Below are 24,927 nucleotides of genomic sequence, written 5' to 3' on the forward strand. Positions count from 1 at the left end.
ATGAACTTCTTTCTTCCAAAACTAGCTTCTTTCAGTTATTTGTTAATAGTGTTGAAAAACTGATCAATACAGCTAACAACTTAACCTATCTGATGTGGTAATTTAGCATACTGACAAAAAAGCAGAAATGTTGAACCAGGTTGTTTAAACAAGAATCCTGGCTCTAACACCTACTGGACCCCAAGTTCAATTCATTCAAGTATTCTGAGTAATTCCGTTTTCTCATCTGTTGAATAAATACAGTTTACCATATTCTTAAAGAATTTCTAGTGGGTTAATTAAATGAACAACCCACAACACTTCTGGTTGTGCCAAAAGAATCACTCACTGTCACTATTTCTATTTGCTTTTACTTATATAGTGAGGTTTTATATCTCTCTTTTTAAAAATTACATGATGAATATTTCTACATATTAAATAGTTTTTATTTGTTAGAAACGCTGAAAGAGAGAGAGAGAGGTCATAATCACTGGTTAACTCCCCAAATTCCAGCCTGATCAAAGCCAAGAACTCAATCCAGATCTAGTCATATTACTGGCTGAAATCCAAGTACTTGAGCCAAACCACTGCCTCCCAAGGGCGTCATGCATGCATCAGGAGCCAGAGCTAAAGAATCAAACCCACACACTTGGTTTGGGGATGCAAGCATCTTAACTGGTAGGCTACAAGGCCAGCCTACCCTGTCTGTGATTCTTGAAATCTCTCAGCTGAGTAGCAAATGGTACAGATGGCTTGGCCAACTTCAGAAAATAGAAGTAAAATCAGAAAGCCTAGGATCCAGATGAGTTGCTAGTGAAATGGACACAGAGAAATAAGCAAAGGTTTTATTGAAGTGAACATAGCCTACAGCCAAGCGGCTCAGCCAGCGAGATGCAGTGGGACAGGAAGATCTTACTGAACAGAGCAGAGAGAACACTACTGGTAAAGCAATCAGGAGGGGATTTTCTCCGCAAGAAACAACAAAAAAGCTGTTGAAGAAAGTCATCTGGGGTTTTTATACCCTCTGGAAAGTTTATACAAGCCCTTTTAAGACAACTGTGGATTATGATCTGATCTCATGCTGCTTGGCTCTCACATGCCTCCCATCTGGTTAGTCTCAGGTCACACATGCTTCCATTCCCAGTTTTCTTTAGGTTACATGTTTATGATTTTGTTGCCCTATCTCACCATACCCTTGGATTTACAACTCTGGGCTTATTGGGTTTTAATGGCCACTGCTTTTCTCAGCTAATTTACAATCCCAGGATGTCTTGGTTTTGCTAATGTAAAATCCCAAGCCCTTACCTTCTTAACTTGTTAGGTCCCAGGCTGTTTGTTTGCTTTTTGATTGCTTTAAATGTAAGCCTTTGTTTCAGGCTTACGTCCTGCATTTAATCTATTAACCTTTATACAAGACCCACTGCCTGTGCCTGCAGACCCAGGTGTAGCTGCCTTCTCTCACTTTCTGCCTAAGTTTAATGTAACCTGACTTAACTGGCTTTGTCTTCCCCACATCAGTAGGGCAGTCATACAAGAGCTGGAGATTAAAATATGGGCAAGTGAGATGTCAGAGTACAGATCAAATAACAAGAGGTGGATTGTGCCACTAAGTGGTAGGGTTAGAGAAACAAGGGGCTGTTGAATATGGAAGTCCAGTTGAAAGGAAAAAGATGGAGAGCAGGATGCAGAAATGAAGATTAGAGTAGTTTCAGGAATCTTCCATAGTTACTCATTACTGCAAAATGTCCATTTACTTTGTAGTTGCCATTACCTTTTCAACTTCTGTCAGAACCATTCTTCTAGTGTACTTCATGATAATTGCTGAAAATAAAGTTTTCCTACACAATTCACAGCTTATTTTAATTTCATTTGCAAGGAAGACAAAGTGCACATGTATTTTTTATCTCTCTCATTTACTGGTTCACTTCCCAAATGCTTGGATCATGTGTCTTAAGCAGTTATGGCACAATGCCGTCTCCCTCTCCTACCAAGTGGTATCTCAACAGCTACCCCAAATGGCCACACCAATTAAAGTTCTTTAATTTTAAAATAATTATGTGTATGTGTGCATAGATTTTAGCTAATCCAGTTGGCAGTTGCTGAGTTGAATATAACACCAGAGGTGGAAGTTAAGCCGCCAAATTCTACATGCTCCATATTTCAAGGCAAATAAAAATATGGATGCATATTCATGGAGATCTTCCCTTTCAGTATGTTTGATAAATTTCTAAATATTTAATTCCTTTTCTTAACAAAATTATTCGCTGTTTAGAATAAAAAGCTAACCATTTTTGTTTCATTCAAATAAATGGAGACCACTCAGATAAGAGCAAGCAAACCCTATTTATTTAATCACAACTAGCTAAGGCAAACCATCACTTAACAAACACTCAAAGGCAGGCAGAGGACTGAAAAGGTTGTTGTGACCAGAAATGTGCAGGTGGCTTTTAAACCAGAAGTAGAGTGTCCTATCTGATTAGTTAGTAGCAGGGTGGGGGATATTCAGGTTTGTCTGGTTGATCGTAAGGCAGAAGTGGGTGGTAGGCAAAACTGAGGAAGCTGGCGAGCACTGTTTTTATTTTTTCTGTTTGTTTTTTCCTTTTTGTTTTCATGACACAGTTCCGCAGACTCAGGGATTTCCCCCTGGCAATCACTTTTTAGGTCCTAAGTGTTTTTAGGCTAAATGCAACAAGGAATATGCTTGGCTTGCTGCACTACTGGTTCCTGCAGATTGTGCAGCAGAGTTTTTGTATTTCCTGGCCATTGTCTCCTGGCCATTTGTATATTCAGACTTTGGACTTCATTCAGTGACCCAAGGAAAAATCACTTCTGAAAATAATCCCGTTAGTCATTGTCAGGAGAATTGTAAATCAAGGATTTTGTTGTTTTCAACCACAAGAGAAATCATGTAAACATTAATATTTATTTCTGTTTCCCAGAAATAAGGAGGAGCAGCAAGTGTGAAATCAGTTTTCAACTAAACCGTACATAGGCCTTTTCTTCAATTAAGCAGTACTTACTCCTAAAGCTTATATGTTATAATGATTTAATATTGGGTATTTAATGCAGTGAACAAATGTTCTAACATGCTTTAATGCCCTGTGGATATCATAATTAAAATTTTGATTAATGACCTAAATAGATTTTTTCCAAACTAAAATTAAATGTTTTTTGCTTTGTTGTTTTAAAACAGTTGAGTAGGTATCCTATTCCACCAAAATGACTTTAGTAATTATGTAAATCATCAGGTTCATTATAAGGTATTTAGATAAAGAGATTATTTTAAAGGGTTTGGAAGTATTATAGCTTGTCTTTCTAATTGTTGCAAAACTTTAATTCTCTGAACTGCATTTCTACATTGTTATTTGTTCATAAGTAGCTGACTTTTCTCAGAGTACAATTGTAAAATGAACCTTAACCTTTACATTTCAACTTAAGCAATTGGATTTTGTTTTAACGTAAATAAACTGAGCCAGTGTTGCCTTGAGTGATTCGCAGCAGGGAGCCTTTCTGGAAGGATCACTGCGTAAAGGATGGAGTTATTGCAATAGTCTTGAGCCTTTGGGCTTTCTGGTGACTGTGAGAGCTCACACTTAAGAGGCCTTCATTAATCAGCAAATGGAATTCCATTTAAATGAACCCAGAGGGACCACAGAATTACATATTAGATGTTAAGTCTCTTCAAATTGGAACCCAAATCCTACGGTTAGGTCCAACAGCAGATAATCTGTATCTGGAAGCGAAACAATGTTTTTCTCATCCCAAAGCAGTAGAGAGAGTAACTTGCTTTGACCCTCTGCCATGATTGTGTTTGAATGAAATGTAAGAGAATGTTTATAAAATTTAGCTTTTCTAAATATTTCTAACCTGCAGTTGTTTATAAGTTATAGTTTGGGAATAAAAAGCATTTCTTAAGACTTACACTTTGGTTTTTGATAGGATATATTAAGATTCTTCTGTGAGCAAAAAGCTATAATATATTCTGTGGGCTAGCATTCAGGAATACATTTAATGTACATAACAGTGATTAAAATGAGGTTTTGTTTTTTGAATAATGGAGACACTACATTTACAATTCTTGTAGATTTTCTGTAGATAAACCTTCTATTCATATAATTTATTGGAAAATAAGGCACCAGATTTAAAAAAAAAAACAGCTTCTACAATTACCAGTAACAAATGTAAATACAGGTGGCAATAAGTTGGTCTCCATGTGGTTCCATGTAGGAGTAATAGCTCCAATTACTGTCACAAATGTTTATAATTGTATCTATTGCTGCCAGACAATAAATGCTTTTTAGTATAGTAAGGCCATAAATGTACATACTGCTGTTGTTTAAACAAAATACAATTTCCTGCAAATTTATCCTTGAAACACCTGCTATAATCATGAAGAGGTGAATGCTGTCAAAATAAGCTGCCTTAATTAACTAGACACACATATATTTTTAGAGCAGCATGTGTGATTACTCAACTTCCACATCATTTCAGAGCATGAGGGAAATATTCTCTAATGGACTTTTACTGACAAGCTTTGTGTCGGGCAGAGTATGAAAACAATCTTGTTTTGTGCTATTGTGTTGTTTTTAAACAGGATGTTATTGTGTGGACTTACATTATTTGCCGGTTCCTTTGTGTGTGTGTGTGTGTGTGTGTGTGTGTCTTTATTACATGTAGGTCATAACAGTTATCATGATTGTGGGAAAGGAAACTGCTCAAATTACACATGTAAAACTAGAGCAGAGCTGTGGAGAACAACCCCACCATGCTTAAGCAACTGGGGACATTTTCTAGTTGCTTCTGTTACAGTCTTGTTGAAGATTCACAGTATTCTGTGTTTACAGATAGTTAATCATTCTTTCCAGTTTACCCTGAGCATAATAAATGTCAACTGGATGGCAAGGGGAATGTTAGTGGGAGAAGGATTCCTATATGACAATGTTTATCACGAGTTGAAATTGGAGAATAAGTGTTTTTGCTTCAGAGATTACCACCAGCTGTAACTACAGAGCATCAATAGTGATATCAGATTTTAGAAAATAACCAGTAATGATGGCATGTTATGTAAATATTGCAAACAGAACTTGCTAATACTTCACTGCTAATATATTTCAAAAAGACATTTATGATTGAGAGCACTGAATTAATATACATTGATTATAATTAAAATGTCTAGACTGGCTGAATATTTCATTATTGCAAAATATGATTTAATGTTTCCTTTAAGTTACTTAATATAAAATACGAACCAAAGCAGAAATCATTTGTCATATGGACCTTCCTATAAAAAGTACTTTTTATTGGCTTATTTTTCTAACCAACTGTTTCAGAGTAGTTCTCACTGTTTCATTAAAAGATTCCTGTGTTGATGAATTTCACTCCCATGTGTTTTTTCTCATTGTGTTTGAATCTGTTTCCTTACATCCAAATAGCAATGTGCGATTTCTTAGTTCTTTCAGATATGCACGAGAAAACTATTACTGCTCATTATGTGTGTGGGATTTCCTTGGAGTTGAAGGACTGTCAGTGTGAGATGCATGTTTTGATTAGTAAATTCCTAAAGTGGGTAAGGATTGCCAAATTCACTTGGTCCATTTCTCCCCTGGAGTTACTCACCGGTCTCTGAAGTGATTAAATTCTGATTTGGTTAATTGTGTGTTTCTCCATTCTCAGAAATACTGTATCCCTGTCTGCCTTGTCAGATATCTTCTATGGGTTTGCATGTCCTAAAATCCTGGAAACCCTCACTGAAAACATAGATGTGGCCATATAGGAGACATGGGAATGAGTAAGCATGATAGGTCTGAATCAACATATGTTAACTCTTTATTAGCAGCTGCTGGTGACTGAAAGTAACTTCAACACAAGTTAGAAGTGCTATTTTATTTAGAGATTACAATAATAAGGACAAGGTTTTAGTATAAAAGAAAAGGAAAGTGTGATCTCTAAGTAGATTGAGACTGCACAAGACTGATGTCACAAGGGCTGTCATGTGAGATGTGAGGGCGGTTCGGGATTTTTAAGAAGTTCCAAAGGGTAAGCTGTACAGGGGAGGACATGACCAGTGGCACATCAGGTGTTAGAGTTGAGGCTCAGAAGTAAATACAAAACATGGAAACTGGTTTTGGATCTGATAACAGGATTTTTTAAAATAAATCTCAAACATCAGTGAAGTTTCTTGGTAAACAGCCTGAGAGAAAATCGTTAGCTTGATCTTATCCTAGGTGGAATGTAATAGCTCATTCTTGCAGGGGTAAATAGCTAAAAAAAAAAAAAAAATTATTTGCCTACAGTACATTATTTGGCTGGAATCCAAAGGAAGCACAGTATTGTGTTAAGAGGATCTGGTGTTTCATTTACCATAATGAGGCATACTTCCCTTCATGTCTGTGACTTTGAAGGTTTGTTGTGCCTAACCTTAGTCATCCACACCAAAAATATCCCCCTGTATCGTTCCTGCTGCCTCAGTATAGCCTGTTATAGTAGATTTCAAATTTCAGTTCAATTACAAGCAGGTGTAACAAAACCAAGACTTGTTATGATAACCTTACTTACCTACTGTGCACACTTTCATTTGTCTCTGTGGTAAGAGATAGCTCTAGAAAGCAGAAACTTCCCAGAGGAAGTACAGATTTCTAGCAGTCGTGATTATTCTCACACCCGCTGCAAGAAATACAGCACAGCACACACCACACAGGCATACTCAGCTCATCTTGAGTTGTAACTTTAGTTCTCTAAACAGCTAAAAAGAAAAAAATTATGCTGTGGTGTAAGACCACAAGGATATGCTGCAAAAGACTTTAAGCTTCTGGCAATGGAAGAAAAATGTCTCATTTAAAAATTCAGGAAAGCCTCATTTTGTAATTATTCTGCAACCTGGTGGACATTTTTCATTAAGAAAGTAATTCAATCTCATGAAAAAGTTATTTAATTGAATAGACTGTCTCACTCGTTTTCTGTTTTATGCACATACGTTCACAAGTGTTCACACATGCTAATGCACATACAAACATGTGAAACAAAAACATTCTGACAATGAGAAGGAGATTGTAAATCTCCTTGGGCATAATGGTAAGGAAAGAATAAAGATAATGCTTCTCATATTGAGAAGGGAGTGTTCTCTGTGGAAGGGGAATTCACCACTCATATCCTTCCAGAAAATGTGATAAATTGGACTTCTTAAACAGACTTGCTACAGTGGACTTCAACATCTGCAGCTTCTGTCATTCCCACTCCTTTTGCTTCCTGTGCCATCAGATTTTCAGTTTTATCCTTGACCATGAATGAGTTTTTAGACATACTGCAGGAACATTGATATTCTACCTGTGATCTTGAAGTCACTGTTGGACTGCTGCTCTGGCTTGGCCCTTCCTCCTTATCTTAAAACTTTCCCATGTCTTTCTCCCTATGGTTAGAACTGAGGTATGCTGCTGAAACCCCATCCAAGCAAAGGCTTATAGACAAGTCACAGAAAGTGTGGTCAGCAGTTTCTAGCTGTCCACTCCTTCAGAGGCTGAGAGGGATGTAATATAGTCTCACCCTCCCAGGGCAGCCTACTGCTGGATTGTGTGAGTTGCTTCCAGTTTGGAAACACTGTAAATAATGTTGCTATGAAAATTCTTCTGTGTATTTTTAGGTCAACAACATATGTACATGCTTTTACTAGAATTTCCCGAGCGGAATTGCTAAGTTCTCGTGTATGTGTATGTTCAGCTTTAGTTGAGCCTGCCAAGCAGTTTTTTAAAATGGTTATGAAAATTTATCCCCTCGGTTCAAGAAAATTTGTTCTTTCATGTCTTATTCAACACTAAGTATTGTCTTAGTCTTTTTTGTCCTGAGTGTTAATTAGCATTTATTCCATTTAAGATATTAACACAGATGTATTTAAGTCTACTGTCATGAAATTTTATTTATCTCATCATTTGAAAAGTAAGCTTTTAAATTTGGAATTATTTTAGATTTGTGAGAATTTGTGTACATAGTACAGAGTTTTCATATGTTTATCTGTTTTTGTCTTCTTCTGGTCATGCAGTAGCTATGTTATGATTTCTCATTTTCTTTTAATTTGCACTTTTTTATACAGACAAATGAGATTGAGCCCCTTCTCATCTGCATTTACTCTAATGCCTTTTCCTTTTGACTTAAAGAAGTTTTTTCTCATAATTGAATGGTGTAGGTGAGACTAGAGTAGATAAAAACAAAGAGGCACTGCACTGTACATCTCTACTCCTGAAAAAAATAAAGACCCCAATGAAACTGTCATGTATACCCTGACAACAAGATGCTAGATTCTCTACCATTGCCTGTACCTGCAGTGTCATGACACATGTAAATAACACAATGTTGGAATTGTGGTTGCAACTCAAGCACTATACTGTTATAAAATAAAGGGGGAAGTGGGGGATGGAAGGAAGCAAAAGAAAAGTTCTGTATGAATTCTTTGTCAGGTGTATGACCTGCAGTTATTTACTGTTTAACTTTTGTTCACTCACCATTTTCTGTATTTTGATAAGCAGTGGCATAATTTTGATATACTCAAAAGGACTTTTTCTAGAGGGAGATGAATGTGGCTAATATTTTAGGTTTTATTAATTTATTTTTTTAAAGATTTATTTATTTATTGGAAAGTCAGATATGCAGAGAGGAGGAGAGAGAGAGAGAGAGGAAGATCTTCCATCTGATGATTCACTCCCCAAGTGAGCACAATGGCCGATGCTATGCCGATCCGAAGCCAGGATCCAGGAAATTCTTCCAGGTATCCCACATGGGTGCAGGGTCCCAAAACTTTGGACCGTCCTCGACTGCTTTCCCAGGCCACAAGCAGGGAGCTGGGTGGGAGATGGAGCTGCCGGGATTAGAACCGGCGCCCATATGGGATCCCAGGGAGTTCAAGGCGAGGACTTTATCCGCTAGGCCACTCCACCGGGCCCTAGGTTTTATTTTTTTTAATCTGTTATCTCAGGGTTTTGAAAATACTCTTTTTATTGAGCTTTTATTGTTTTGCCTTTAACACTGAGATCCACGGTCTATCTAAGTTTTCATTCTTGTGTGTGATGTGAGGTAGAACTCAAAATTTATTTAGTTTGTATATAGACATACAGCTGGTCCAGACTGTCTATTTTAAAAGCTATTCTTTATCCAATGCATTACATTTTCATAAATCAAGTGGTCATGGATGTATGGGTCTGCATCTAGACTATTTAGTTATGTTAGTCTATTTGTTGTTTGATATTATTGAAAATGGTAGCTTTATATTTTATTTGCTGTTATTTGTTGCTGATAGATAGAAATAATTTTTTATGTTTATGTGTTTCCTGGAAATTTGTTAGGTTACTTATTCATTGTAACACTAAGCCTATAGATTCTTTTACACTTACAGTTATGTCTCTGTGAATAACATCAATCTTTATCTTTCTTTACAAGCCTTACAGCATTTTATTTTATCTTGCCTAATATAGTGGTACAGGATACTAGTCTTATTTTGGTGGATATAAATGACGTAAGTAGGGAACAAGATTTCAATATCTTAGTTTCAAACTTAAATATCATGCTAGCTTCATGGCTTTCCTTAAGTATCTTTTAGTAAGTTAAGAAAATTATCTTTTGTCTCTAGTTTATTAAGAGTGTTTTGGTAAATGGATATTAACTTTTTTCAAATGATCTTTTTATTCACTTATTGAAATGAGTATACACATTTTATCTCTTTTTATTCCTCTTGTACAAAATTTTACAGGTTAATGTTTAAGTTTTTAAACAGTCATGTGTTGTAGAATAAATACAACATGGTCATGATACATTGCCCTCTTCATATATCACTGAACTTTATTTGGGTTTGATAATACTTTGTTTAGGACTTTTATGTCTATTAACAAAGCTGTTGATCTGTACTGTTAACATTGCTGTTTAAGAAAAAAGTCCTTGTAAGGTTTCAGTGCAGGCATACAGGCCTTGTAAAACAAGTTAGCAATTCCTTTCCTTTTTTTTTTTTTTGTCATCTTCTGTTGTAGAGTTTAGTGTAGGATTACTTTTTATTAAATATTGAGAAAATTCATTAAAGAAACCAGTTGAGTCTGGATATTTCTTTATAATAAACATATTTGTTTAAGTTTAAATAAAATATTATGTGTTATGAGTTCTTGATTATGAATGTGTATACCTTAAGAATATTTTGAGTTTGTTTCTATTACACAGTACATAAATACATTTTTGTAAAAATTGACAACTTACAGATAAACTAAGGTCCTCCTTATTTGTTATACCCTTAAAACTTTTAGTTATGCCTTATTGCATCTCACCAGAGAAATAATGTTATAACATACCTGTTGCTGCACATTTGGACGCTACTACAAGTTTACTCTCTGAACTTACGAAGTCTACATAAAAATTAAGTCTTGATTTCTTCATCTTATTAGGAATAACTACTAACATTACTTGTGTGTGATGAATATCAATAACCTTTAGTATAGTACCTGAGCATTCCATGAATGTTAACACTGATATTATTATTCGATTTTTTTTAAAGAATTATTTCTTTGAAAAATGCAGTACAGAAAAAGAGAGAGAGACTCTTCCAATTGTGGGTTCACTTCTCGAATAGCCCAACAATGGCAAAAGCTAGTCAAGACTAATGCCAGGAGCTATTAGCTTCTTCCAGATCTCCCATTAGAGAACAGAGGTTCAAGGACTTGGCCCCTTTTCCTTAAATTTCCTCAGGCACATTATTGGGGAAGATGGATCAGAAGTGGAGCAGCTGGGACTTGAACCAACGACCATGTGGGATGTCGATGTTGCAGACAGGTTTTCTGGCCCCCTATTGCTTATTTATTTAAAAGAAAATCTCAGGATCGATATGGCTGTTGGAAGATTATAGCTAAATAAAGAAGAAAAAAACAAATGTGTAAATACCAAAACCATGTATCACAAATGAAATAAGATAACTAAAGCTGGTACATTTTATTTGTTGGAGAGTGCTATCATAAATCCTTCTTTGGAACATATTGATCCTGCTTTAAAGCTTGGTCAGGCAAGTTTATCTAGATTGTTCATCTCAGCAGATTAGAGGCAGCAAGCCTCTGGTGAGTGTCTACGCTTTACCAAAATAACCAAGGTAATAAACATACATGTAATGAATGACCTTTAAGTTGTAAATTCTCTTATTTCTTGTGCTTCTTACTAAAGCTAGATGATGAAGTAAGCATATCAGAGAAAGCATTTGATATAGCAGAAAGTTGATAAGTGAGAGAAATGACATTGGTTTCTTTTACATTTTTTGATTCACAGTGCCAAAAATCACACAACCTCAGTTTGTTTCTCATCCTGTGAAATGCAGATTTAAATCTTCTTTTCTTTTGTTAAAGTGTGGTCATGAAGATCCTTAAAAAAAAAAGAGACCTAAGTTGAAACAGTCTTAAATGAAACATACAAAACCCTTGTGAATGTGTTTATATTTACTAAAAATAATACTGCAAAACAAACCATACATTAAGATTTCGTTGGTTATTATTCAAAATGGAGTTATGGGATACTACGTGAGAATAGAAGAGATGACTGAATGGGACAAACTTTGCTGCAATGGGAAGTAATTCAGGATGGAGACTTAGGGTCCAGCTCCTGCTGTGAGGGGTGAAGTGAAGGGTGTTGAGACATCTGTGGCATGCCAGGGTCAGCTGTGGTCTGAGCTCAGGAAAGAGCATCCTAGCACAGCATCGTATTCTCCTTGGCTTTTTGTCTTTCAAAAAGTCTTTAAACTTGCCTCTGCACACATAAAGAAGCCCAACTTGGCTTCTAAAAAAACGCATAATTTGACATTACACTGATTGTAAATTACAGAGTTACGCACAGATGTAAGTGCCAGTCACCATCCCTAGCCTCTCTTAGCCCAGCAGTTTCAGGGGAAGCTTTAAGGTCTGTTGGTAATCTGGAGAAAGGAACAAAATGTCTGTGCATATGCCAAGGGAATTGATCGGGTGCTGTTTTGTTGCAATAGTATTCAGAGGTCCAGAGTCCTGCCAGTGACCTGAACAGCTGAGCTGGGTCTTGCATTTTGATGTTATGATATCCTGTGAATCACCATCTGCAGATATTTCATCACAATTGTCTAGTTTCTCAAAAAGGAAGATACATAATTTGGTGCTAAAGGGTTTGCAATAGGGAGAGAGATGAGGCTACAACAATAGCTTTGTCATGTACCCTGATAAATGATTGAATTATACATGAGATTTTGTATGGCAGGATGTTGGAAACTAAAAAGCCAACAGCAATGATTTACTCTAATCATTATTAATATCCTCAATTCCATTGAGAGGAAAATATGCAAGATTAGGTGAAACACTCATTTTCAATAGAGAAGAGAAATGATGCTTAATGAGCACACATTATTAGATCACTTTGGAATAAGTGACCAAGAGGCCCCAGTGACCCACATATTTTCATTCAGTATATAAAAAGGAATTGTTGGTTTACCTTTCATTCACAGGGAAAACATTTTATCACAAAGAAAAACATTATATCATATATGCTAAGTACACTGGTTTGGGAGTGTTTTCCATCTTCCAGACCTCAGGCTTTGAAAAGATAACTTAGCCTCTCGGAGTCTTAGTTTTTCTCACTATAAAATATGTATGTGCAGTCAGTCAAACAGCCCCCAAATCACAGTGGTTTGCGACAATAACACATTATTCTCACTGAAGATGCACATCTGGTGTGACTCAGCTGTAGTTCTACTCTGGCTTTGCTCTGTGTTTCTTACTCCCAGGTCAGGTCTGAAAGGATAGGTCCCATGTGTGGAAGGGTCATTATGACTGAAAGAACGGGCGAAAGAGCTGGTGGATAGATAGATACTGCTTTCAGCTTGTGCACAGTCCTACTGTAGGTCATATCCATTATTCGCTGACTGTAGAGAATGGCATAGTCAAGGCCAGCATCAAGCAGTGAAGGAAGCATACTCTTCCCCACAGCCAGCCAGCAAATCTCATAACCTTTTACTGGGAAGGTGGAATTGAATAAGAAGGGACGTAACATCTACTGATCTCTCCAAACCTTTGTCTCAGATAAGTTGACGGACTCTCTACTAATATAACAGTTACTATCATCATTGTATACTTTCTTTTAATCACATTCAGGGATCCAAGGACATTTTCAGTTACTTCCTTAAAATGTAAAATTTCTCAGTTCTTACCACAAAACTTTTTAAAAGGTTAAAACAGATATCAGTTGTAGTTTTTCTAAAACTGTGAACAAGAAGTCTTCAGAAAGTTCACAGAAAGTATCTGTTACCAAAAAAAAAACCAGCCTGTATTTTAGAAACTTTGCAACAGAATTTATCTTTTCATTCCATTTTAGCATGAGTTTTTCATGTGAATATTTTGCTTTCTTTTGTTTGTGTTTTTAAATGTCACAATTAAAGTCATTTCTGTTCATTTGCTCCTATATATTAAACCACTCCCAAAACTCCTTTGCCATCTGGAAGCTTTATCTTTTTTTCTTAATAGCTAGAATTGATAAAATCCCCTTCTAGGAAATGGGAACATTTTTGGATACAGAAAAGATTTGAAGGCACCTGTATTTAAATCCTGTCTTAATATTACAAGTATGCACATATAACCAAGCTTACACACATGTGCTGTCAAATTCACATGCTTACTAATTTTTAATTAATTGGACACCTGAAGGCAATATTCACTTCAGACCGTATTCCACTTTACTATATCTTGTTAACATGTCTTGCTGTTCATCAGATAGTTTTAGAGCATTCGTTTAACATGTTCATATGTAGTATTAATAGATATAATATGTAATATGCAATGCATACATAATTATGAAGCTCAATACTTTAAATGCCCTCTCTTAGACTTGAGAACTGGGCCGTTATAGCACCCTTGAAGCCATCTAGGTACCCTCTCCATTGCCCCCTCACTCAGTAACCACCATTCTCAGGATCATGTGCTTACATTAGCTTCTTTCCTTTCCAGACAATGTATTATTGAGCTTTGCTTGGATTTGAGATGTATAAAAAAGCAGTATCATACTTATTTTTAGTAGTAGAATGAATATGTAAAATTAATTTAAGCTTTCCTCTACTAGTAGAAATTTATAAAATTTTTTGCTTCTTTACAAATAACCTGAACATTAGTTATGTGTGTTCTCAATTTCATTGAGAATAATCTCTAGAAGTAAAATTAGTGATTTTAAAATGAAAGAATATTTTCAAATCTTTACAATTTTGCATTAGGAAATGTGAACATCTAGATTTTCATAAAAATAAGTGTACAGTTTTGTCTAGCATGTAATTATGAGCCATTACCAGCATTCCACATCCATGGGCAGTAAGAGTACACAAATGTCCCACTGACTTACCAAGTTAAAAGTCCAAAACCAAATTCCTCAGTATTTTTGAGTTCCTAAAGTCTTCCCTTCTGTTCTATTCTTGTTGCACTGTGGCATCACTAAGTCCTTAGTTCTTCAGGTTAGAAACCTTGAAAACTTGCCACTTTACTTAACCATCCTGCACTTCAGTCACTACTCAATCATCACTTCTTTTCCATTCTTACAAGTCCCGTTCTAATTCAAATCCTGCTAATCTCTGTGACGGGAACCACGGCACAACCTCCTAACTGGTCTCCCGCAGGTCCTCAATCTCTTACGTTTTTTGTCAGTTTGTCATTCCTTTACTTGCTCAAAATACAGACATGTCTTTAGACTGAAACTAAAAATATTTGATAATTCCCCTTTGTCCACATATTATCCACACTCTTCTGTATTATAGAAAAGCCCTAGAAGATTATAAACTACTTTTCCAGTTTAATTTCCTCATAACCCGTTCTCCCCACACCACACAACAGATTTTCCTTTTTGTATTCTAGGTGGCCACGCTAATTGTTTCATGTGCACGTTCCTGTTTTTCTTTATTCAAGTTCCCCACTCCATTCTAACCAGGTGAAATGCTATCCATGCTTCAAGTCTCCACAGAAACACAGTTCTTTCCTGGAGTTTTGTATCACTGCAAGTCATAATGGTTACACATAGATGAGCTGGGCATGTTTTCTTATGTAAAAGTGTTTTGGATACCAATGCATGCATAAAATATATTTGTAAGTAGTACTGGATAGAAAAAGGAGAACATAAACTATTTTCAGCATATCCATTCAATAAATAACAAATTGTACGTATATGTGTGTGTTTCTACATACCTAAGTGTATTAAGAAATAAAAGCAAAGAAGAATTATAGGAAGTCAAGGAACACATGTAAACACTTGAACTTAGTATTTTTAAATTCCTCTACAGTTATTTTTGGAGCAAGGAAAAAATGAGTATTTTTCAAATAATGATTAAATAATAGTTGTTACTTTTTCATAATGATGCTTTCTTGGGCTTAAAGATATTTCTGGTTTTAATTTTTCATTTATTTATTTGTAAGAAAAGCTGATTTCTCATCTGCTGGTCTACTTCCCAAATGCCTGCAATATCCAGGGCTGGATCAGAGTGAAGTCTGGGACCAAGAACTCAGTCTAGGACTGCTGGATGGAGGCAGGAAACCACTTAAATAGAGCCTGTGTTTCCATTAGCATGAAGCTAGAATCAGGAGTCAAATCTGGGGATTGAACACAGACACTCCAATGTGGGTCATGCATCTTAACTGTTAGCTAAATACCCACTATTAGATTTGCAGTTGCAGAAGGCCAGCAAATTGCTTCTCCTCACTGTTCTAGTAATGGCTGCCTAATTGAGAGGGTCCTTGTTTTCTTGCAGGTCTTCCCAGTCCTAGTCACAGGTGGTGAACAGCCCACTAGGCTGTCAAATGAAAATGTTCCACTAGATAATTGTTAAATGGATTCATAATTGATCTCTAAAATACTTTACAGTTTTCAAAATCTGAGAAACCTTTGTTCACAGTTTGCAAAAATGCTTGCAGAAAAAGGAAAGCATGGTACTGGTTTTTTGTTTTGTTTTGTTTTATAACCGTCACTAGTAATGTGTAGTCAACTTCTCCCTTTTTAACCCCAAATTGTAAATACATGTTGTGTGGGAATCAATGCTTTTGACTTCCAGTTCACACCACTACATATAAGGCCGCTTTCTGTTGCCTGGTCTCTGTTTCCTTCTGTTTCAAATGAAAAGAATGAGATTAAATGCTTTTTTTGTTTGTTTTTAGATTCTTCACAATTTGAATGTACTAAAATCTTATAATTGCTATGTTTGAAGTACCCAAGAATTATTTTTTTAACCCATGTAGGTACAAGCTCATTGAAAGCATAATTAAGGTAAAGACAGAATGGAATTACAAAATATTTTTCTCTTCACAAAATAGTCTCACTAACAAAGAAAATTCTCAAGGTATATAAACAAATATATGAGATTGAGAAATGTCCTTGTGCCATCACTTACTTCAACTTACCAGGAGACTTTTTTCTTATGTGTTTCTTCTCTTTTAAAATTTTTACTTGCCCAGCACGGCAGCCTAGCAGCTAAAGTCCTCACCTTGAACGCACCAGGATCCCATATGGGTGGCTGCACTTCCCATCCAGCTCCTTGCTTGTGGCCTGGGAAAGCAGTTGAGGACGGCCCAAAGCCTTGGGACCCAGCACCCACATGGGAGACCTAGAAGAAGCTCTTGGCTTCGGATTGCAAAGCTCTGGCCGTTGTGGTCACTTGGGAATGAATCATCAATTGAAAGATCTTCCTGTCTATATCTCCTTCTCTCTGTAGATCTGCCTTTCCAACAAAAATAAATAAATCTTAAAAAATTTGCTTGTACTGGGCCCAGCGCCGTGGCCTAGCAGCTAAAGTTCTTTCCTTAAATGCGCCAGGATCCCATATGGGCGCCGGTTCTAATGCAGCCCTGCTTCCCGTCCAACTCCCTTCTTGTGGCCTGGGAAAGCAGTTGAGGACTGCCTAAGGCTTTGGGACCCTGCACCCACATGTGAGACCCAGAAGAGGATCTGGGCTCCTGGCTTCAGATCAGCGCAGCACCGGCCATTGTGGTCACTTGGGGAGTGACGGAAGATTTTCCTCCCTGTCTCTCCTCCTCTCTGTATATATCTGCTTTTCCAAAAATATAAATCTTTTTTAAAAAATTTACTTGTACTATCATGATCTGAAATATTTTGAAAATATATTGCAGGAAATAAAAATGTTCATGCAGATTTCAAATATGTACACTATTTCAAATCAGTCTAATAGCACTAGACCATATTTAAAAATACATGAACTCTAGTAATCATGAAAGACTTTATTTAGAAGGACACTCAAAATTCTTACTGAAGAGAGCCCATTTTAATCTCCAAGAGACAAATTAATCTTTGATGTATTTAAGTCCAGAGTTGCTCGTGGCAAACATAATTGTTACTGCTTAAATAAGTATTTCTGCTATAATAATTAGAATTTTTGAGTTTGATGAATAATCATAAATATTAACCACCAACAGTGCAGGAACAATTTATATTCAAATTGTCAGACATCACTCTGTGAACACCTAAAATAATTTACATTTATTTAGAGGATTTTATCCTAAAGTGCTCACCAAGTATTTACAATCTGATTGCAAACTATACATAGGGCTCTGCCACCTAAATTAGGATAGTAACAAAAATAATGAAGGAACACAGCTTCAGAGGATGAAGGAAATGCAATATTTTTGATTGTGCTGTTATGTGCTCTTATGCCTGTAGGATTGGAGGATTCATGTTGATCAAATGCACCAGCATAAAAGTGGAATTGAATCTGCTCTGAAGGAGACTAAGGTACATAAATTACTTCAGACACATCAGTGTACATGTAATCATCCTCAGGTCACCAATTATGGATCATTTTTACCTTGTACTCAACAAGCTCACGTCAAAGTTATATAGATAAACTACAACTTGTTAACAAAGTATTTTTCTGTTCACGGTACAGTTAGCAAAGAGGGGCATCTAGGTACGCAAACATACCTGTGGGATTGATCAAATACCGCAGACACAATTCTTGCCTTGCAAATGCTAATGTATTTCAGTATGCCATATTATATTTCAGTAGCCCTTACATCAAACCAGCTATGGAAAATGGACTTGAAAAAAGGCTATATGGGTATTCAATATATAGCATTATAGTATACATATCTAATATATATTCCTGTCTGAGTTTCAGGGGATATGAGCACTGTCTATAACCCTTAGCTTCCCCAGGTTTGCTACCATGCTAGAAACTGAAATTTTTGGAGGATGCCACAAAGAAACAAAGCTATACTGAGAAATTATGGGTCCCAGGCTAGAGCTATAGGTTTCAAGATATACTTTTAAGTGGAATATTCCAGGCCTTTGTGATATAGGTGAGTCCTTGATATTCCTATACTTTCTAAGATTGTGAACTTTACATAAAGCTAGTTACAATCACATTTTAGATATGCATAAGGACACTAGAATTAACATTACCAGGTGTGATTTATTTTTAACATTCCATAAAATGTGACTAGGATATTTCTATTGCCTAATTTCATTGCTTTAAAAAAAAAAAACTAACTCTGTTATTTTTTCCATATGTGGTTATTTGTCAGAATGTGTTGAGAGACTGTTTAACTGTTTGTGAAATCTCTTTTCGTAAGTTCTTTTATCTACTGAATCCTGTGAAATTCCTAGGGTTTTTTGGACAAACTTCACAATGAAATTAGTAGGACCCTGGAAAAGATTGGCAGCCGAGAAAAGTACATCAACAATCAGCTTGAGCACTTGGTTCAGGAGTATCGTGCCGCTCAGGCCCAGCTGAGTGAGGTAACTTCACAGTGGTTTCAGGGGTTTATTCCAGTTGATGACAGTCAAACCCAAAGTTGACACACTCTTTTCATTTGAGAATTGTTAAATTCTTCTCACAAAGAGCACCACTCTTAATTGTCCACCCTGTTTAGGAAGCCACATGAGAAAAAGGACATACCTCCATTTTACATGTAATAGAAAATGTCTCCTAGAAGTCTTTAAATACATTTTTTCATTTGATGTCAACCAATGAAGGTGTATATTGTTGGAGACCACGGCTTGGAACTGGAATCAAGTGTCAGGATGCCTTGTTTTGCCTCTAAGCCTGTCGTTAATTTACTGAAGAAGTGGGAGAAAGAATAGCATCCGTTCACATGTGTCGGAGGGATAAGACAGCCCTTGCCATAATAGCTCACCAACCACAGAATAAGAAATGTGAAAGCTGTTCAGAGACAAGCAGTTTAATTAATGAAATGAGACATATTTTTACTCTCCTAATTTTTTTAAATTTAAACCCAAAAATAAAATAAAATAAAATACAACGCCCTAACCTTTGAAAGCCACAGTTTTTTTGCTTTGTTTTGTTTGGGTATTTTTTTGTTTTTGTTGTTCCAGTAGCAGGGATATCTAACAGCTTTAGGATTTATGCTCTCTGTGTTGCTGATGTTAAGGCAGAGCATTTGCAAACAACATCAATTAAAGGCATTTTTTTTCCTTTCAGAAGGCCAGGTTAGATGAAGGAGAAAGCAGGAGGAAAAAATGAGTTAATTCTGTGCTTTCAGAAGTTTTCAAAGACCACATAGAAAATAATCTTAATATTTTTATTATGTTGCTTATTTCCTCACATAGAAATCTACTACTAAAATGCTGTGAAAGTCCCCAAATAAGGCCACATATGGTTAATGTTATTATCAAATAATTGATTGTTGAATTAGTTTCCAAGAACATGTTCATGTTGATTTACTGTCTGTTTATTAATCCTTATTAATTGCTGAGCTTGCTGCCCTGCATTGATTGATTTTTTTAGCTGATTTTCTTTGTACAACATGCAAATTAGATTGAGCAGAGCCATTCTCCTAACTATTTAGGAATAGCCAAGGACAGTTTTTATTGGGAAATGTGCCTACGTGAGTTACACAGATAGTACATAAAGGTTAGGGTAGTTCATCATTTTATAGCGCTTTGGTTAAACACGCGGTGCTATTAGAGACATCAGATAACTACAGTTAAATGTCACTTTCACAAATGTATTCAAATGATGAGGGGGTTGGCAAATACAAAGAGGTCATATGTAAATAATCTATTTCTGGTTTGAATTTGTCATTAAATGAATTTTCTTCTCCCTCAGGCAAAGGAACGATACCAGCAGGGAAATGGTGGTGTGACGGAAAGAACCAGACTCCTGTCTGAGGTACATACAGCCCTCTTGCTTTACTTCTCACCTGTCATTCAGAGGCACAGTGGTGTAATGCCACTCTGTCTAATAATTCCTTCCCATGGCTTCAAATCACTTTCTTTAGGAGAAAATCCCTAAATTCTTATTAATGAATCTGGTTTTTAGGCATTTCTTGTTAGATGAGCATACTTACCTTTAATCTTTGTATTTCAAAATGGCTGTAAACTAATATGTAGATTAATAAAACACTGGTGTAGGAGTCTTACAAATTTTTATGTTATTCTGTAAGATTTGGGATTCATTTTCAGTAACTATGGTTAATTTGTGTGGGATTTGGGTATTTCTCTGTCCATAATGGGGAATGGCTTGAATCTTCTTTTCTGAGAATTTCCAGGATATTGCATGTGGTTTTGCACTGATTTTCATGATATTGCAAGAGAGATAACAGTTGATCAGATTGCTACTGTTCACTAAAGAGCCAAAGAAGGAAAACCATACAGGCAGGTCAAGAGCCAATTTGGGACTGAAATCCAAGATTATCTTAAGTTCCAATCCAATGGAATTGTCAGACTTTACGGTTTGACAGTAAAAAATTAAGCTCCTTTTGTCGAGATTATTTAAGAAATAAGTATTTTAAAATACTGAAGTATAAGAGAAATATTTAGCCCCTAAGCTCGTAGTGCTTCTAGGCAAATAAAACATTATATGTAAGTAAGTGCCCACTTATGTTAGTTAAATTAACACCTGAAGGGAGTCCAGGGAGCCATTTATTCTTTTGGAGTAGGTAGCTATCCCCAGTTGTAACATTTCAGGTGCCTAAAAGAAATTAATTTGCTTTACTTGGATGAGCACTTTATTCCCTGGGAAGGCTTAACTTATCAGTATGCTCAAAATAAAGCCTGCTACTAAGTTGCAATAGTTATTGCTCAGTCCTAGATAATGTGAAAATGTTTCACTTTTTAAAGATACTTACATTAATGCTGATTTGGAATTTTGTTAATAACAGAGATTGAGGTAGCGTATCTTAGAGAATGCAGCTAAGAACCAGCATGACAGAGCAGGATGAAAGCTCTTGGAGTTTGGAATTCATGGTCTGAATAAGCAGCAGAACGTTTTTATATTTGACTGTCAAATACGTTTTCTTAATGTTCAGTAAAGAGATAGCATAATCTCATGTTAATCTCTAAGAAGGATGCCAAGGAAATTTAGAAATTCAAAATCATTCTAGGATTCTTATTTTAATTAATGACTGTTTCAGGACAGCATGAGAGATATTTATGAGATGATTACAACATTGGAATGCCTAAAACAAGTTTGTTTTTGTTGTGTCATGTCACACTAACAGAAACCTAATATAAAAGTAATTTGATAGATTGATATTGGGAACATTCTCGGAAGATGAAAACTTTGTATGTTTGCATGTTCTATATTCTTGTCCGAGTTTATTCAGAATATCCCTTATATCTTTATTTTCCTCTGTATGCATATAACAAATTGTTTTTCCCTGCCATCATTCAGAAAGTTTGAAAATTTGTTAATATTCTATGCTTATGACAGTTTTTCTAATGAAAGGTTACAGAAGAATTAGAAAAGGTGAAACAAGAAATGGAAGAAAAGGGCAGCAGCATGACTGATGGTGGTGAGTACATGCTTGTGTTCAAGAGAAAATGTGAGAGAGCGAAAAGGAGCTCTCCAAAAAGACTGCTTACGGAAGCAATACCAACTAGTGAGCCTGCTTCTTAAAGTGAACTGTTTGTCCCTTGTCTGTGGGTAGATGCAGGGCCCAGACATCCTATCTAAGCACCTATATACTGTTTTCTTTCTAAACCAGCAGGGAGCAGAAAGCTTATTCTACTATAATTGGGTTTTAATCAAACTGCATTGATTAAAAGAGTGAAAGATATTTAACTATGTACTTCTAAGAAGTATAATGCCAATTTAAAAGAAATGTTTACTTTGTTTTCATCATGTAAGCTTCATTTTGTCATTTTACTTATAAAAGGACACTAAGTGTATGCCCAATTGGTACTGAGGCAGTGATGGAGTGCCCTTTGTCTTTTTTCCTCCTGCCCGGTAGACCTGACTGTTCAGAGATCAGACACAGTAACCATCCTCCACTGCACGCTGGTTGCTTTCTCGTGGTACAGTAGTGATTGCCTAAGGCTTTCCTAAGCCCTGGGAAGGTCTAGATGTCTCATGATATCTATTGAGTAATCCTTCAAAGGGGATATAGGTTTTGTTGTCTGTGTTTTTTTTTTTTAAGTTTTTTTTGGGGGGGTAATGTTTTAAATGGGCCCATTATCCATATCTCAAAGGTAATTCTCTGTTTCCCTTCTCCCCTTTTATATCACCTTTTCCTACAAATACACTAGCCCAAAAAGTTATCTTGCATACAGCTTTAAACACCCACTCAGCAGTTCTTCCCCCAGAAAGGGAAGAAAATTCAACTTCAGCACACCAAACACTGCCTCATTTTCCTTCCTGAAGATCTCAGGTGTTTAAAATGCCATAGCCAAATTGTGTGAATGTCAGTGAGTTGTTGGCTGTGTTTTTAACCCTATTTTTGGCTTAAGACAAAGTGAGGAAAATGTCATACAATTCTATAGTAAGTACACTGATACTCAAAATGAACATTTTCATTCCATTTTATTTTTACTCTTCAGCTCCTTTGGTGAAGATTAAACAGAGCTTAACAAAATTGAAGCAAGAAACGGTTCAGATGGACATTAGGATTGGTGTGGTGGAACACACCTTACTGCAATCGAAGCTGAAGGAGAAGTCCAACATGACTAGAGACATGCACGCAACAGTTATTCCAGAATCAACAATCGGTTCTTATTAAAATATACTGTTCTCGTGCTTCTGATTAGTTGAGTTTTTATGTCAAATTAGATTTCCTGTTGATTTCCCAGTTATGTATTTTAAATATGTTCAATGGTTATTTTTATAGGTATTTGTATATATCATATTGTGATTATGATGGTCAAAGACTTTCTATTGAATATATATAACAAAACAACCTAAAATTATCACTTTCAATAAAGATGTTGCTAATCATTACTCATGTCAAACCTCATGCTTGGCAGGTCATTTTGGTACATTGTGCAAGCCAGCGGTGGTTGTTACCATGTGAGCCATTGCTGCAGATGTAGCCATTTGACTTTGTTGAACAGCTGTGCTTATGTGCCCAGGAGCAAAGGAGCAGCTGAGGATAGGTAGGGCTAGTGTTCATATGAAGGGAAACTACACTTGCCTTGGCTTTGTAGTTTTCTAAAATTGCTATTTTTTTAAAGTATAGAATTGCTAAATGCTTATTAGCATGTGACATTTATGTCTTATGACTGTTTCATAGCTAAAATGATTAATCTAGAATCTATCTTCTTGGATCTAAGACCACTTAAACAAATAAATGTTCAGTTACTTTTAACTCTGCTCTTACAATGAAGATAAGGTAAGTATACACATACCTTAATCTGACTTTTTTTGTTGTGTGTATTCTCCCAAGGAGTCATTTTATAGGAGAAGCAACATGACAAATCCATTGAAAATGAACTTCTAATACTAATGGATTTTTTTTTTATTTAGTTAGTTTTACTTGAAAAGCAGAATTTACAGAAAGAGAGAAAGATACCTTCCATCTACTGCATCACTCTGCAATAGCTGGAGCTGGGCTTTTCCAAAGCCAGGAGCTGTGAGCTTCCTCCAGGTCTCGCAAAGACAGTGCAATCTGTGGGACTACACCTTGCTCCACTGCTTTCCCAGGGTAGGAAAGCAATAGAGGGTAGAGCAGCCAGGACACAATCTGATGTCCATATGAGATGCTGGTGTCGTAAGTAGAGAATAACCAACTGGGCCACATATTGGTGATATTTTCTTACCCATTTTACTGGGTCTGCTATCTACAGTAGAATTTCTCCATTGCTAAATTAATAAGATTAGATGACCTGACTTAGAACTGGGAAAACTGGTTGAGGAGTTGGGGAGGCAGGACACAGAGCAGATTGCCCACTTTTTGAAAATTACAATAAAAGTCACCAATGAAAACATAAATAAAAATGCTTTATGTTTAGTATAACAAAAATAATGTAATCCCATTATCATTTGTATTTTAGTAATTTTCTTTCTAGGGTTCTGTTTTTCATAGTTTTTACATATATATATTATATGTGTGCATATACATATATATATATCTCCAAACACACAGAATATAATGCATACACACACACACACACACACACACACACACACACACACCTGTTCCTTCAAACTCTATAGTTTCACATTAAATTTAGCAAGTAAGAAAATCAGTGTATGTATAAACTCCAGCAGGGTAGCAATCAATACAATGATAAATAAGTGAATTTGTTTTATTTGTAAAGATGAAAAAGGGGAATCCAAAATAAAATTATAGTCAATTTGAAAAAGCCTGAAATTCTCCTCTGTATTTTTATTCACTCTGGGAAGTTTAGTAGAAAATGTGAAACATAACCTTTAGCCCTGGCAATTTATTTGCATAGGCATGGTCTTGGCAGGGATTTGGTGAGCTAATCCAATGCAGAGAACTTCCAGGTAAATGGGAGTGCTCCACAAAATGCAGTTTTGCTCAGAAGCAAAATATATTCTGTATTTTATGGAAAAAAAATCTAAGAACTCTTTCAGTAAATAGTATGAGCAGCGTATTTTTACTTTCTTTTCTAGATAGTCCATTTTACATGTTTTGGGGCTGTAAGCCCTTTCCTCTGTTCTGTTAGAATACTGTACATATCTCAAATAAAGGGCCTACACTACCTTAAAATTGCTGATTTTTTTCTGCTACCTTCCTTAGT

At 36.0% G+C, this 24,927-nt stretch overlaps 1 protein-coding gene across 1 annotated transcript in view; it reads left to right on the forward strand.

The window, feature by feature from the left end:
• IFT57 (intraflagellar transport 57) overlaps window positions 1–23,133 on the forward strand; it is a 57,720-nt gene extending 34,587 nt beyond the window's left edge. The window contains exons 7-11 of the mRNA XM_040980516.1: window positions 17,647–17,718; window positions 18,592–18,723; window positions 20,054–20,116; window positions 21,674–21,740; window positions 22,765–23,133. Coding sequence (XP_040836450.1) covers window positions 17,647–17,718; window positions 18,592–18,723; window positions 20,054–20,116; window positions 21,674–21,740; window positions 22,765–22,943 — 513 coding nt within the window. The 3' untranslated portion in view covers window positions 22,944–23,133. The remainder of the gene's footprint in view (window positions 1–17,646; window positions 17,719–18,591; window positions 18,724–20,053; window positions 20,117–21,673; window positions 21,741–22,764) is intronic.
• The last annotated feature ends 1,794 nt before the right edge of the window (window positions 23,134–24,927 follow it).

This window comes from Ochotona curzoniae, unplaced genomic scaffold, assembly GCF_017591425.1.
Source record: "Ochotona curzoniae isolate NIBS_2020 unplaced genomic scaffold, NIBS_Ocur_1.0 contig_3498, whole genome shotgun sequence".
Lineage (NCBI taxonomy): Eukaryota > Metazoa > Chordata > Mammalia > Lagomorpha > Ochotonidae > Ochotona > Ochotona curzoniae.